Here is a 16,455-nt window from a genome sequence, read left to right as displayed (position 1 = left end):
CAAGACATTTTGTTTTTTGTAGAATAAGACTGTAAAATTATTAATTGAAATATGATATATCAACGATGACTTTTGTATAGTTATGTGTGTAAAAAGGTATAAGTAGACTTGTATCAATTTACACAGTATAAAAGTTGGTGTCAACTGATACATGTAATTTATTTTGATCCTCTACCATTTCTGTTTAGGTTCTAAATATAACTAAATATTAGAAAAGAAACCTTCCACCATCACCTATCGACACATCTAACTTCTGTTCCATTATTCCTTATAAGTCGCGAGCTAGAATATTTTTAACTTTAAACTCGATTTTCTCAAAACTTGAATTTTGGACTTGTATTACTTTTCACCGACGGTACAGAATTGAGTCAAAGAAGACAAATTACAAGGTTTGAGTTTATAACTGCGATAGGTTGAGTTCCTTTAAGGCAAGACTGAATAGGCACCTTCTTACAATTTCAATTGCATATTTTTAGATAATAGTACTCAGTACTATTTAGTACGTAAACTAAAAAATCTATTCCTTTATCATTCAAAAGATATACACGTTAAACTGTAGGACCGCCATCTTGACGTCAAGAAATACTCGACATCAATAAAAGCGGTCAAACGTCGTACTCATTGTTACTTAATTCATAAATAAAATTCGAAAATAAGTAGAAAAGTATAATGAAATTGATTTCTGATCATCTTAGACAGGCTTCTATTTGTAGTTTAGCATTTTATATTTATCTTTGACTCAATCGAACACCCTATCTATTTTCTGAAATGTGTTCTAATTTTTAATCAAATCTTTTTTTTTCTTAATCAGCTGTCAGTGACTGAAACCAAGATGTGTCTATGGATGCACGAGCACCAAGTAGACTGGATCCACAAGGCACCAGCACTCGCAGGCCTTGCGCTGAACCTGTTCTTCCTCATCAGGATTATGTGGGTAAGTATACTTATAACCCGTGCAATTTAAATACATCTCTGATAGGTATACCCCTGAGGCGAGGTGTCTTGTTAATTTGAACGGGTATCATTTACAATACATTACACTCATACGTTGCGTCGTCCAAAGCCAAAGGCATTAAGCAAAAGAGGTTGTCATGTAATTAATTAACATCAATAGACTCGGCAGTTACGTCCTGTTTTACGTCAAAACGGCATTCATATATAAACTTTAATTTTCGAATTCCTGAGATTATTTTTTAATACCATATTAAATTAAATTAATTTGAAACTGTGCTCGAAGCGAATAACGGAATGCGTTCAGCTGCTTATCTTCCAGGGCATATCAATGGGCGGTAAGCTGATGTTTGAAAGGGGTTTTAAACCGGTTTGTTTAAAACAAAAAAGGGATCTGACAATGAAATTGTCCTTTAGGGATAAGCTGCACAACCGCGCCGCGCACGTCGGGAATTATATCGAGGGTTTCTACCAATAAACACAGCGAATGCTATCTACGCGATGCCATTGCTATGCCTTGAGGGCAGATCTCTCTTCACCACTCCTCACACTTTCAACATAATTCATCTTAAGACTTCGCGTTTGGTGGCTGCAGGTTTTCATTTGATTACTTGTAATTCACCACCCCATTAGGGATAACGACCTTATTGTTTTGTATGTGTGTAATAAATTAATTAACATAATGTGAGGACGAGAGCAGACGCGTAATGAAAGATCGAATGTTGTCACAATACAGATGTTTATTCCAATTAAGTGAAGAGATACGTAGCTTATATATAGATGCATATAAGTAGGCTATTGGTTACACATTATGTACCAATACATCCCACGCATTAGAGTGAAAGAAAAAATATATTAAATTTTATTAAAAAGTTTTTTTTTGTTTTTACAATTCAACAGGTATTAATAACGAAACTTCGGTCAGCGAACACACTGGAGACTGAGCAGTACCGGAAAGCGACGAAAGCGCTATTGGTATTGATCCCACTGCTGGGCATCACTAACTTGCTAGTTTTGTGTGGGCCGAGCGACGACTCGTGGTTCGCCCACGCCTTTGACTACACCAGAGCCTTGATGTTGTCTACACAGGTACTTTAATTTTATGTTTATAATTAGACCTAAATTTATGCACAATAAAAATCTTTATCTTTAGAGGTGTAAGTACATTTTTCTAAACGAAATCTCATGAAATATTTTATGAGTAGTATTGATGCATGTCGCGTATATACATATATCTTCTTTTTATCGTGTGGGTTGTGAAGTGGAATACCAAACTCATCAACACTAGAGTCAGGGTTATTACTGAGCCGCCAAAGGCTCCAGACATGTCTCTTATAACGACTACATACTTACATCAGTAAGTAGTAACCGGGACCAACGGCTTAACGTGCCTTCCGAAGCACGGATCATCTTACTTTCGGACAATCAGGTGATCAGCCTGTAGTGTCCTAACCAAACTAGGAATCACAAAGAGATTTTTGTGATATGTCCCCACCGGGATTCGAACCCGGGGCCTCCGGATCGTGAGCCCAACGCTCAACCACTGGATCACGGAGGTCAACACATATATAAATCGCGTGGATTATTTTTTAAAAAGACCTATTTTTTGTAATTAGGTGTGATATGATTTAACCTCTTGCGGCTGCGATTTCCAGATGCAATCGTCAAATAATTTGAAACTTTATATGCGCCAGTGCTTTACTATTAACTCTAGTTTTCATTTGTTTTAGTATTGCATGTCAATAACGTATCATATTAAGCCGTGAGAAATAAAGAAGTGCTTCTTCAGTCACGAAATATAAACAAAAATATCAGTCACTCAGAAGGAATATCATGAGTGAATGATATTTTGTTTATATTTCATACTATATTATTCACGCATATTGCGCCCTCCACGTGTCTAAATGCGGAAAATAGCCCACCATCATGCTACATTATTATGTAACAAAATACCATTATAAAATAGCATACGACCAAAACAGAATAACGTATACCATCCTGGCTTCATAATCAATGTAAACATATACCTTAATTGAGTAATTTAATTAGCGAACACACATCACAGTTATGGAGTTACGTGTGACAGCAAATGATCTCTCTCACACAGATTAAATATGAAATATTTGTTAAATTAATTTTAAATAATCCTTGTTGTTGCATTTAAATACAATATCAATGTTTCCAACCCCTGGTTACCTGAAATAAATTGCTGTAGAGCAATAAGGTTGCTAATTGTCCTATAATATTTCTTGTGTGGGTTTTAAAATTCTTTCGTGTGGGTGCAATAAAGTAATTTGATTTGATTTTAAGACGAAAATTAAAACTAGAATGTTCCATACGTGTAATATGTTTCTACTCTCGGCAGATTTCATGTTCTTAGAGCCTTCTGAGAACAAAAGAAGGCTCCGAGACATGAAAACTGCCGAGAGTAAGAACATGTCACACGTATGGAATATTCTAATTTTAAAATCTTCATACTACTCGCCGGTTTATAGTTACCCTGCCCTTTCTTTAATAAAACATCCTAAATTTAATCGCGGTATGTTCGCGTGGAAGAATAAAGCCTTTGCCTTGCAATCAATCGGCCAGAAATAACAATAATAATAATGTTCGCATACGTTTTCCTAAGGCGAGCCCAGTTGGCAGAACACTTGCCTCTCACTTTGAGGTCGCAGGTTCGAATCCAGCACAGGCCTAAACCAAAGATGTCGAATTTGGTTTCGAATTCATATTTGGATTATATATAATTATCACGTGCTCAGCGGCGAAGGAAAACATCGTGAGGAAATCCACATTCCCGAGAAATGCATTTTCGGAGGTATGTGCCTAATCTGTATTGGGCTGGTTTTGCCTTCGCGGGTTGGAAGGTCAGACAGGCAGTCGCTTCTGTAATAAACCGGACCTGTCAAATCTTCAGGTCAGGTAATCGGACCCTGTGAAAAAACGGGATAATGTAGATGATGTTCGCTTAGGTCTTCCTCTACTGACTCTACCGAACCTCCGCTAAATAAATCAACATACGAACGCAATAAAAAAGAATCTGTCGGTGAAACATATCTGCGGCTCTGCAAACCAAATCCTTGGGCTTCTTTCATAAAACTTACAATTGTAAATTACAACGACAATTTGGTGTTCATTTCGTAGCTAATATGAAACTGCAAAATATTTGTGATCACTAACACCGCAATGTATAATAATTATATTATCAAATTGTCATTGTAATTTACAATTGTAAGTTTTATTAAACAGGCCCCTTGTCTTTGATTCACCTTGATTTGTCTTGTTTCACTCACACGTACAAGTCGCTCCCAGGGATTACTTACCGCAAAATTTCTAACGCAAAACACGGCTTTAGACATAAACAAAAACAAGTTATTTCTTGTTCAACCTGTTTAACTATAGAAGTACGTAAATAAAACAGTTGATGTTAGAATTGCTAGATCAAAGCCAGAGACCGCAAGCCCGTAAGCTTTAAGTCTAGTTAAGTTTAAATGGCTTTAAAGACACCGTCCTGGTTTGATTAGTGATTTGTATTTAAGGGTGACAATTTAATTTTGTGTCCATATAAACGCAATCTGCTTTGTTGACAAATAAACATAATATACTGCTACGATACAACTGGTCTGTCAAAAACAATTTTCTTAATAAACGACTAAATTATAATTATACAATTTCTTATAATATAACAAAAACGCCATATCTCGATAAATTTTCCTCTATTTTCCACCATTTTCTTCCGCAGACATGTAGGTAAGTACTTCTAAATAGATTAAATATCGTGAGTTCTGGTTTTCCAGACACAAAAGTAAAATTTTACAAAGACCTTGGGCCCTACGATCCCGAATAAAGCAACTTTTCTAACCTGATTTTTCAACGAAATCGCGTGACTCCTAAACATATTTCATGGACATTTCTGTCGCTTTCCCAGTAGCGTATTCAAGAGAAATTTGGCAATGAAATCAAGGCGCGTCTCAAGTCCGTTAAAAAAATTGCCCTTACTCCGCGATCTAGAGAATGTTGTGCCAAATTCTACTTACGTAAACATGCCTATTGGCCGGACTGATATGGGTAGGCCGTAAATCTTTAGAAAACGAGTTTCATCTTTACTTTTTGTTCATAGATAAAATAAATGATTATTTTTTAGATAATTGCAAATTTTTAGTAAAAAAATGCTTAAAAAACTATGTTGGTACAACCTGACAACATAAATACAATAAAATGTTAGCCGTCGAACACGATTTACTTCCTCACACATGCTATGTGTATTTCTGTGAACCGTCCGAAAACAGGCGAGTCGAATCACTCCGCTATCATCTTCAGAACTTTATTGGTATTCCCCCACAGAGATAAATAAACCCACCCACCTACATTGGAATTATAAGTGCGGTAAACTAACAAAATTAAACAGCATCAATCAAGTAGGTGCCCATATTGCTAATGTCACACCCCGTACTCTGCATACAAAACATCGCGTTTTACACTGACACTAGATATTGACGTTATCGTACACGCGCGTCTGTGTGTGTGACGTGTGACGCCCGTACGATTGAAGACTAACGCAAAATCAAGGGGGGTAAAGTACACTTAGATCAGCCGCTGGTGGCGAGCAGAGAGTTGCTGTTCTGTACATAGCATTATTCCCTATTCTATGGCAATGTGTAAACATACAATAACACATCAACATAATGCAAGCCATTCCATCATCTCATGCCAAATCTCGACAGCAGAAAGCCACGTCAAATATTATTATTTATTATTATTTATTTATTTATCAATGTTCTAGAACTATCTTTACAAGACTATCCCAATACAATAGTTCACTAGAAATATACATAATTATACAAATCTTAAAGTAGGAGCAATTAATTATATAGTACATAGCATGTAACATATAAGGTGACCCTTCGGAATTCGGCCAGGCTACATATAAATATATCAGTCCTTTCTGCGATCTCATTAAGTGTGTGCAGTGCTCGAGTCAGGGGCGATTTGTTTACAAGGTTCGTCCGTCCCCTGGCAACGCTGAACAGCCGAGGCATCCTTCTCCGATACACATATCTGTCGGGTACACTTACTTTTAAATATGCTAGTGCACTGGGATTGTGAATTATTCCACGAAATACTTCACACAAGTACACAGATAACGCCAGGTTCCTCCTAACTTCCAGTTTGTTGTATCCCACCATACCCAGAACAAATAAAGTGGGATACATTAACGGATAAAAAGGATAGACACCATACAGTTTTTGATATAAGTACCTAGTAAATTTATTTTGCACTTTTTCAAGCATTTGCGTGTACTTAGCTTCGTGTGGAGACCAGATAACAGCATTAAATTCCAGCTGACTCCTAACCAGGGCATTGTATAGTGCTATAATAACTTTAATATTTGAAAAATCTTTACCTTGACGCAATAGAAATCCTAACTGTCTAAAAGCATTTTTGCAAACTTTCGTCACAAACGTTGAAAAGGATAACTCGTTATTCATTTGAATTCCTAAATCACGAACCTCTTGGACTCTTCTCATGGGCTCACCATCTATTTTAAATTCCGTGCTTAGGGGAGTCCTCATTCGACCAAAAGTTAGTACTGAACATTTCGCAGCATTGAAAAATAGTTTATTTTGTTTACTCCACTGGACCACACTGTCAATATCCCTCTGAAAGTTATTACAGTCACTAGCATTCCGAATTACAAGAAGTAACTTAAGGTCATCAGCAAATAATAAACATAACGCATTTTTCACAACTGCAGGTAGGTCATTTATCATGATAATAAAATTAAGGGGACCCAAATTACTACCCTGACTCACACCCGACCATGTAAAATACGGCTGTGACTCGAACCCGGCGTACTCCACGTACTGTTGCCTATCCCTCATATAACTAGCAAAAAAGTTCAGAAGCTTAGGGGTGCAACCCATACTTGCCAACTTGGACAATAGTATGTCGTTGTCAACCATATCAAACGCTTTTTTGAAGTCAAAGAAAGCTGCCTCCACTTGGACTCCCGCGTCAACATGAGGAACTATATACATCATTGAGTTGATGAGGTTGCTAGTGGTAGACCGCCCCGGTCGGAAACCGTGCTGAGCGTCTGATAGTTGACATGATATTTGCTGATATAAACACTTTTGAATTATGGACTCAAAAGTTTTCGCAAATGTAGATAAAATCGCCACCGGTCTAAAATTTGTAATATCAGTACTCCCCTTACTCTTGGGTACAGGTACCACCCTAGTGATTTTCCATCTTTCTGGAAAAATAGATTTTTCTAAACAGAGATTAAGAATGTGTAGTAAAGGTTCTGATAAGACCATTCTGCAGTCTCTGACTACATAAGGCGGTATCCCATCGGGGCCAGCTGACCGTTTAGGTTTAAGACGCACTAGCGCCGCCAACACCTGACTATGTTCTATCATATCTACATGTACCCGTGAGCTGCTGTTCCCGCTTCCCGATATTGCTGATCCTACATCTAACTGGGCTCTTACTTTACTATATACCGATTCAAAATACATAGCTAATTGCGTCGCGCCATCACAGCCTAACAATTGTTCATCGTCCTTAGTAATTTTACATTTGTTACGTGAACTTTTCTTATTATTAATATAATTCCAAAAATATTTTGGGTTATCCATTACACTACTTTGCACTCTGTTTCTATGTTGTTCGTGTGCTAAAGTGATCATATGTTTGACCTTTGCTCTTTGTTCCGAAAAAAGTTTATAGTCATTTTTCTTATTGCTCGATTTATACTGTTTATGTAAATCCGCCTTTAGTTTGATGTTGAAAATAATTTCTCCGGTATACCATTCAGGATAACTATATCTTGTTGCTTTACGTGATGGCTCTTTTTTTATCGGCACACAGTCCTCTAAAACTAGTGACAATAAATTATAAAAATGGTCTAGCGCCTGCTCTGGATCTCGAATGCTATACAATGTACCCCAATTAATAGAAGCAATTAAATGGTATAAATGATTAAAATCAGCCTTGTTAAAGTTCCATTTTGGTCGTATTGTATAATGCATTCCACGAGTATCAGATCGAGACTCAGGCGGGCGGTCGCAGTGGTCAGGCGCACCGCCAGCTGACGAGACGCACACCGCCAGCGGCGGGTGCTGCGGGTCCACGGGCTGCGACAAATACTCCTCCGCCTCGCTAACGTGAATATATAATAAATAGCTTGGCTAGGTTCATAAGTTACTTGCTAAAGTAGGAAACTTAGTAAAGTCGCGAAGTTAATTAACTCAAGACTAAGCTTACATTAGGTACATGTATTCACGTTTGACTATTCAGTGTTTATTGTGCAACTGAAGCCTGTTCGGAGTGTTCAGGTACGTATTTACGGGGTGCATTTACCTATCTTTGCCCTGTCTGGAATATTAAATACTTAAGATGCATTGTTATGCAACATAATTATATCATTATAATGGCCCCGATTCCTGCAGACATCTTCTAATTTTATTATAAGTTATATCCGTCATTTTCATATCTGCCGAAAAGGAAAGGGACGGATCATTGGCAACTGTTAATTTTCAAATGATCTCTTAATTAGCTAACCCACGAAATTGCATTTTACTATTAGTCAAAAACATCTAGGGCCCTATGCCGATGACTTTTTTCTTGCGGCTACTTTTCCTCGGATAAATAGGTTGAGTAGTTTTAGGCAGATAAGACGTTCAACAAAAAATATTTAAATGTTCATGACGATTCAAAGTATAAAAATATTACATGACGATTCAAAGTATAACATATTTGTTAGATTGAATTAATAATCCTTTATAACACCAACTGTCTAACCTTATGGTTTAAAGCAGCGGCATAATGTCGCACTGTAATTCTTTACCAAACAGTTTTAAATTGTATCGCGCGCACTTGACGACGGAGCCACCGCAGCGGCGCAGTATTACAGTGCGACATTATGCCGCTGCTCTTTTCTGCCGCGCGGCGAAAAACTCGTAGTGCGTGCCTGGCCTAAGATGTTCCTGCATCCCTAATATACCACACGAAACACTTCCAAAAATAACAACTTGTTTTCCATCAACAGGGCTTCACAGTAGCGCTATTCTACTGCTTCATGAACACGGAAGTTCGTCACGCGATCCGCTACCACGTGGAGCGGTGGAAGACCGGCCGAGCCATCGGAGGGGGGCGGCGGAGAGGGGCATCCTACTCCAAAGACTGGTCCCCTCGGTCGCGGACGGAGAGCATACGGTAAGCTTGGAATTTTATTGCCCAGTTACTGGAAGTTAGGCAGGTAGAGGCATTTCCATTTTTTTTTTATTTGATAAGATATACAGCGGAACATCACTCAAATTCATTGATTTGAAGGATCTTCTGACTTAAGCGGAAGACTTGTGACTTGGATGACATCTGGCAGTTGTGTTGTTTGGCTGTTGATGTTACTCATTATTTTAATAGCATTCCACAATAAATAAAGCACACATTGGCCCCTATTCCTGCAGACACCTCCTAATTTTAAATTATACCCATCATTTTTTATCCGCTGAAAAGGAAAGGGACGGAGGATTGACAACAGTTAATTTTAAAATTAATGAATGAATAATCCGGACGAATATCTCACAACACACCTGTAACTCTAGAGATTTAACCTAGAGAATAGGTCCACTAAAGTGTTAACTGAATTCAGGTCAAATGTACTAGTACATGTACTCATAACATTTATTCAGTTATGCTACGACTTACTGTCAGTCTAGTAGAAAAGCAACTAATAACTTACATAAGCGTCCGAACTGGAGCTCATATTTTCCTTTCATAGTCAAGAGCCGATCAGCTCAGATCAGCTCAATTTAACGTGAATGCGCTTTTATTTTTTAACCTCGCTTGATGTGATCGAACCCTGCTTTCCTTCGTACTCCAAATCCATATTTGATCAAGCATTTCTGTTTCCATCAGGCTCACTGTGTGAAGGCTCCACACTTGCACCAGAGGCTTACCGGACTATTGCATTTACGAAGAAATTTATACAAGGAAATGTTTATAGTCAAAAGATAATGTGGATTTGGATCAAATATTTCTTTTTACTTTTTGTTACTTTGTTACTCAATAAATGTTTAACCCGCTTCGTTCTTGTTATTATTTTCAACCTTCGCCTTAGCTTTTGACTTGTTTCCGGTCACCTATTGCGGCCTGCGATACGCTCATCTCATTTATAGTAAACATCACTCAATGCGTACCCCGGAAAAACCATTTAAGATTTCATATAATGCGAAACGTTTGTAGCGTGGGTATCCGCCGCAATAAATGAACGACCTTAATCGTATTAAAATTCATGAACAATGCATGAGTTTCTGTCGAAGTAAGCATGTTTTATTTTTGACTCCGCAATCCTCAGGTTTAGGCGGTTATAAATAAACTAGGTCGCTGGGTTCAGTGCATTTATTGAAATAATTTTGGTTAGGCAATATTTGAAATTTGCCCCAAAATTGTTTGAGATTTGCAATACCCGACATTCCATCAAATTAACTTCGGGTTTCGTTTCTGCTGTGGACCGAAAACTCGATAATAAAATACATATTTGTCTGGTTAGTCTCCGACTATACATTATTTACGGCGAAAAAATCCCTTTTTTATTTTATTTTAAAGCTTTAAACCTTTTCATGACATAAAGCTTGTCATTAGAATTCATTGCTTGAACTTTACGTTTGAACCCTTGTATTGATCTTTTCTGAATGATTCATTTGTTAAAGGAAAACGGGGTTGATTCACATGTTTATTCACGCTTTGCATGAATTGGGAATGCTCTACTACGAATGAAACCTATTCATATCGTAATCCAGTCACCGGCAAAATCAATATAATACTTTTTATTCAGTGGAGGCTTTTGACCGTTTATTATGTAAGCTGAATCTATTTGTCAAAAAATTTATGTATGTATAATTTAATCAACTTATTATTTACCAATTTAATATTCGAGACGTAATAACTAAAACGTAGCAAGTGCTACGACGTAGCGATCTGCTACGAAGAGCTTCGAACATTGAATAATGTTAGCGTGGGGCAGGTTATACCATCATCCTTCGAAGAGAGAGTCGGCTGCTTCAGAGACAACCACCACGACGCTGCTCGTGCCTAGGACCTCACTGGCTCCACACTATGACGGCAGACATCTCCACGCTGTAAGTTATTCACGGTAAATAATAATAATAAATAAATAAATAAAAATCCTTAGCCTGTGGCCTTATAAAAGATATAAAATTAACAACTTCACATAAACTCACGACCACATTCTCACTTAGGAACACACAAAACATACACACAGATTTATATGTCACCTTATCAGTGATCTTACAATCCTGTACTTGAAACTATGACTGTTATCCTTCGTTTATAGTATAAACGAATAAACGTATAAACTTTATACCTACTTAATAAACAAGTTTTTTTTTACGTAAATTGATTTTGAATCAGTTTTTCTTTCAAATTATAGTAACTATTAGGTACTCCTTTTTATTTTTTATGATTTTTATAATTTTAAGGACAAAACACACTACGATGTCATCTTTACGGTCATGATAAGGCCCAAAATTAAGTCGACAGCCGGCCACTGAATCAACAGTCTTGGTGTGGCTTGCCCTTGTCATATTTACGACTATTTATTTTTGAAATCTATTCATTTACACTGATATGAATACGTGTCAAAACTCTTAAAGAAAGTTATTTACTCCAGGACTACATAACGAGCGGGAGTGCGAGCGGGGACCAGTCGCCGGTGTGAGGCGGGGGGCGGGGGAGGCTCCCGCGCCTGCGCACGCTGCCCGAAGAAGACGCTTCCACTGAAGCCTTCGCCTCTCCCGCCTTCTTTGCTCTCCCTTCCCAAGATGCTTCGCAACTTCGAGACACTTCGCCAAATAATTGGCCAAACCAAGATTGGCCAAATCGAAATCTAAATTGTCAGGATAACACGTTGAATTCCAATTCGAACTCAAATCCTCAAACCGACCAATCTTGGCGGGACCACGCCCGACAAAACTCAACCCGCTTTCAAAACTCGAATTCCACTATAACTTTGCACTACGCCAACGCTGCAGTCGATTTTGACCAAAAAGCTGCAACAAACGGACCATTTACAGTTGCCAGTCGATTGGAAGCATCGGACGTATCGAACCGTTTGAACGTAGAGTCTGAATAGGAACGAATCTCGAGAGAACGATATTAGAGAGATAGAAATTCGAGAACTATCGAACAAATTATCTTTTAAGATATCTTTATCGTATCGGGTATCTGTAAACCTGTTGTCGACTCGTGCCAGACGAAACAGAAAATACGCGGCTATTGGTTGTCATTTTAACTAAATTATGCTTTAAATAGATTTCGTATTGTTCTCTTACCTAACTCACCATCAATCGTGTGGGTTTTCAGGTGGAGTACCAACCTCATTAACCCTGGTGTCAGGGTTACTATTAAGCCAACATACACCCCTGACATGGCTCATGCGAAAGTAACTGTTTATTGCGTATTCACGCCGTAACTACTCAACCAACCATCATTAAAGCTACAGTACATAAATAGTTTCCAGGAACGGAATGAATGAAATTGGCCGCGATAATTGAAGCCACGATGACAACGTTGCTACGCGGATGAATCGAAGAAAATAGCACCATTAATAACAACAAATTGTTAATTTCACATGGATATATACATAGAACAGTTTTCTTTTTCAATATATTTTTTTCTAATACCCCTATCGCACAGGATAGGCAGGTTCTTTGCTAAGTTACATACATATCTTATCTTCATTTAGTACTATTCTGCCCTTCTTTGGGGCCCTGCTCTGCTAACTCAATCATTCTAGTCCCCTATTACGTTTTCAGTTCTCGCTTTTATGCCTCTCGCACTTTTATTCATCGATTTTCATTCCTTACAATACAATACAATACAAATACACTTTATTTCACTTTATTGCTTTTTTGGTATTTTCCTTCATACCTAATTCCCTACTTTACTGCTTATTTCTGTGAAGTCGACACAGGGGTTTCTTCTTTATATATTATGTTTTGTCAAAGGTTACATAGAAGAGTTATCGATATATATATTAGTGACTTTATTTGCTGATAAACAGCTGTTATTTTTGTTTTTAAAGAATAGTAATCATTGCCGTATGTTCAGTTTCGTTATGATCATAGTTTATGTATAGTTATTACAACAAAAATATTCAATAGTTATGGACATTTTGCTGATAATATAACTAAATAATTTTGTAAATATAACTTTTATATAATAATATAACATAAGTATATTGCATTACGTGATGCATCGAAAATGTTTTAGCTAAATTTATGTAATACCATATAATTATAAATATATATATATTATTACACATTATATAGATTATTAAAAATATAGTAAACTATTTTAACCGGCCCATACGTGATTAAAGGTTAAATAAGGTAAAAACAATTAATTACATTAATAACTTTACCTTACCTCTTTTACTATGTTATAAAAGTGACTATTAAAAACGTGTATTTAAAATATTATTAAGCAATATTGCTAAAAAAAACTCAGTTGCTTCTTAAGAGAATTGCATTTTATGAAATATTAGTATGTACATAATAATTATTTAAAAAATCTTATTTAACATAAGCTAAGTAAGCGTAAAGTGTTGCCAAAGTTACATAAAGTATATTAATATCTAATTGTAATGGTAAGTAAATGTATAATTTCATTTAATGAAATCGGGAAACAAAGCGCTATTTGTATTATAATAATATAGCATATCGTAATTTTTACTTAGATTGTAACCGTTTCCATCGATGTGGTATATAATAGTTTGAATATAAAAGCTATATAATATATATGTTTAAATCTAAATATATTTGTCTATAGCGGTATTATTATAGTCGATATAACTTCCTTTTTTTGGAGTCCAACCAAATATGAAATAGGATGGTAATACTTGTCAAGATAATGATAATAAATGTTCTAAGTCGTAATTTATTTTTCCTTATCAATTTAAATGTTGGTAATAATTTTATAAAATATATATTTTTTCCTGGCAACAATTCATTAAAACGGTGTGACGCGTGTTCGGAATTTAATTATTAACAAGACTAAAGTGTGTACTAGTATAATAACACTAAATGTGTCCAGAAGAATTTCATTAAAATTCACTACAATTTATGTCTATAGCACATTTTTAAGAAGACCTGTCGTGACAGACTTGCGTAATGTTATTTGTGTTTAACTTTAATCTTTTATTTTCTTTTTTTTTATGGCAACGGGTCACTTAGGAGTACGACCATTCTGCCAGTGTCGAAGTAATCTAACGTTTAAGAAAGTAAATTGTTTGAGTACTTACCTACATGACTTTTTCTTATGTTTCGGCTTGTTGCCAGCCTTAATCTGTGAAAAAAGTTGGCTCTCAAAAATGATGTGTAAACTTTCATAACCAACTTGTAAATTTTAAATTAAATATTTGTATACTTAATGTAATAAAATGTGATGTCAAAGCTGAGTATAGTTGATTTTATTTCAAGTCGTCTGCTATAATTGATTTTCTTAATACAGTTCTAAGATTCTCAGCCTTTGGTTCTTTGGTGCCAAAACTCCTACTTCACCAAACGTTTAAAAAACAAAATGTCAGTCGACACACTGCCCTCGCGCGCGTATCTTTGCAAGAACTTTAAAAACGTGATAAAAGTGTGTTTTAAACCTTGTAGTCTCTTTTAAAAGCCATTGAAAAGTACGAGTCCATAGTCACTTTCCAGAGTACCTACTTCAGGGCCAGATGATAAAAGTAACAGAAGAAAACTTGTAAGTACATTTAAAAATTCCCACAACGTTCTAACGATTTATCCTATCATTTATTTATAGATGATCAAACGAACTTCTAAGTGAAGTTCGATCATTATTATATGAGTCGCTTCATTCGAAGATATAATATAAATCAATACAAGGTAGTCCCTTTAACCTACAGGCAACATCGCACGTTCTTTAGAGTAAATCGATTCAAGTCATCGATTTCAAATTTAAAACTATTTTTTAGTCTACTGTTTCTCTATGTACCCGAACTGTCAACTTCATTCTTTAGAGATTTAGAAACAAAACTTAGTCCTGGGCTTTATCCACATCCATTGTATGTGGCATGACTATGGGAGGGTAGGGTTATTATATCTTCGAATGAAGCGACTCATATAATAATGATCGAACTTCACTTAGAAGTTCGTTTGATCATCTATTATATTTCGTCGCTTCATTCTTCAGATATAATATAAATCAATACAAGGTAGATGTTTAGAGATTTAAGTTTTGTTTCAGGATCAAATAATTATTCAAATAAAAGTCAGGATAGCTAAAAGAACTGTTTCTTTCATATGAAAACATAATTATTTTAAACAAAAAATAACATAAAATACGCTTCTTCGTATGGTAACTTAAATGTAATAATCAATCAGTCTTAATCAGTCTTAATTGTTAATTAGGAAATGCTACTGCATTGGCGAATTCACCCTCATTTACAATAGGCCTATTATAAAATCGAGCAAAGGCAGTGGACGCATTGGTCCATCCTGCCGCTTTACGGATCACGTCGAGGCCGAGGCCGGCGGAACGCGCCGCCGACGTGGCCGCGTGGCGCGTGCTGTGCGCGCCGTATGTCGCGACGTCGATGCCGCTGTCTGACAACACTTGTTTAATCCAACGGCTTATTGATTGCGAAGTGGCAGGTTTGTGTGGTTTTTTATGGGTCAATAAGAGATTGCCCGCGTTCGTGACCCTCAAATTTTTTGTCATAAAAATATAATCCTTGAGAGCTGAAGCAGGACATATATTCGGGTTCTGCAAAAAGAATGGAAGAAACAAAACTGGTTGGTCCCGTCCGGGAGCAGAGGTTTTAATAATGTCCACTATTGCTATCTTAACTCCACTTTGAGAAATTGTAATGTTTTCAATTTTGATAAGAGATAAAGTTTGAACCCGATGGGCTGTGCAAATGGCTAATAAAGTAACTAGTTTCTTTGTAATATTTTCTATACTAAGTTCCAGATTTGGGTACCATGAAGAAACAAAATTAAGTACTAATTGTGGGTCCCATGTTGAGGTATACTTCGGTCGGTTTGGCTTTAACTTGTATGCTCCTTTTAACAACCGTTTAATAGATTGATCTGAGCCGATGACATCGCCTAAAATTAAGGACAATGCCGAACGATGACTGTTAAGAGAGCCATATGAACATCCTTTTGCAAATTGCTCCGTTAAGAAAGATAAAACCGATGGAACTGAACAATTAAAACCGTCAATATTATGAACCGAACAAAACTGCCACCATAACTTTAAGGTTACATTGTACTGCTTAACAGTGCTGTCAGACAGAGACGCCATCATCAAGTCGAGCGCCTCTGGTGGCGTGCCGCGGCGCGCGAACGCCGCCCGCACAGTCTCGCGGCACCCAGTGTAAGCTTGTGGTAGAGGGGATGGTACTCCCTGAAATTAGATTGTAAGAGAGATTTACTTGGGTTGAAAAACACAATACGAGAA

The 16,455-nt window shown here is 36.7% G+C and overlaps 1 protein-coding gene across 2 annotated transcripts in view; it reads left to right on the top strand.

The window, feature by feature from the left end:
- The window catches only part of LOC126374273 (diuretic hormone receptor), a 41,043-nt gene extending 29,345 nt beyond the window's left edge, over window positions 1-11,698 (top strand). The window contains exons 6-10 of one of the 2 annotated variants that reach the window (XM_050020792.1): window positions 812-934; window positions 1,852-2,040; window positions 9,005-9,171; window positions 10,982-11,110; window positions 11,648-11,698. In XM_050020792.1, coding sequence (XP_049876749.1) covers window positions 812-934; window positions 1,852-2,040; window positions 9,005-9,171; window positions 10,982-11,110; window positions 11,648-11,657 — 618 coding nt within the window. In that variant the 3' untranslated portion in view covers window positions 11,658-11,698. Of the gene's footprint in view, window positions 1-811; window positions 935-1,851; window positions 2,041-9,004; window positions 9,172-9,873; window positions 10,041-10,981; window positions 11,111-11,647 lie in introns of those variants that run through there. The other variant, XM_050020793.1, reaches the window with a different exon arrangement.
- Window positions 11,699-16,455: the final 4,757 nt, after the last annotated feature.

Source organism: Pectinophora gossypiella, chromosome 17 (genome assembly GCF_024362695.1).
Source record: "Pectinophora gossypiella chromosome 17, ilPecGoss1.1, whole genome shotgun sequence".
Classification (NCBI taxonomy): domain Eukaryota; kingdom Metazoa; phylum Arthropoda; class Insecta; order Lepidoptera; family Gelechiidae; genus Pectinophora; species Pectinophora gossypiella.
The sequence above is the reverse complement of the archived record's forward strand: the minus strand, read 5'-3'. Positions and strand labels throughout refer to the sequence as shown.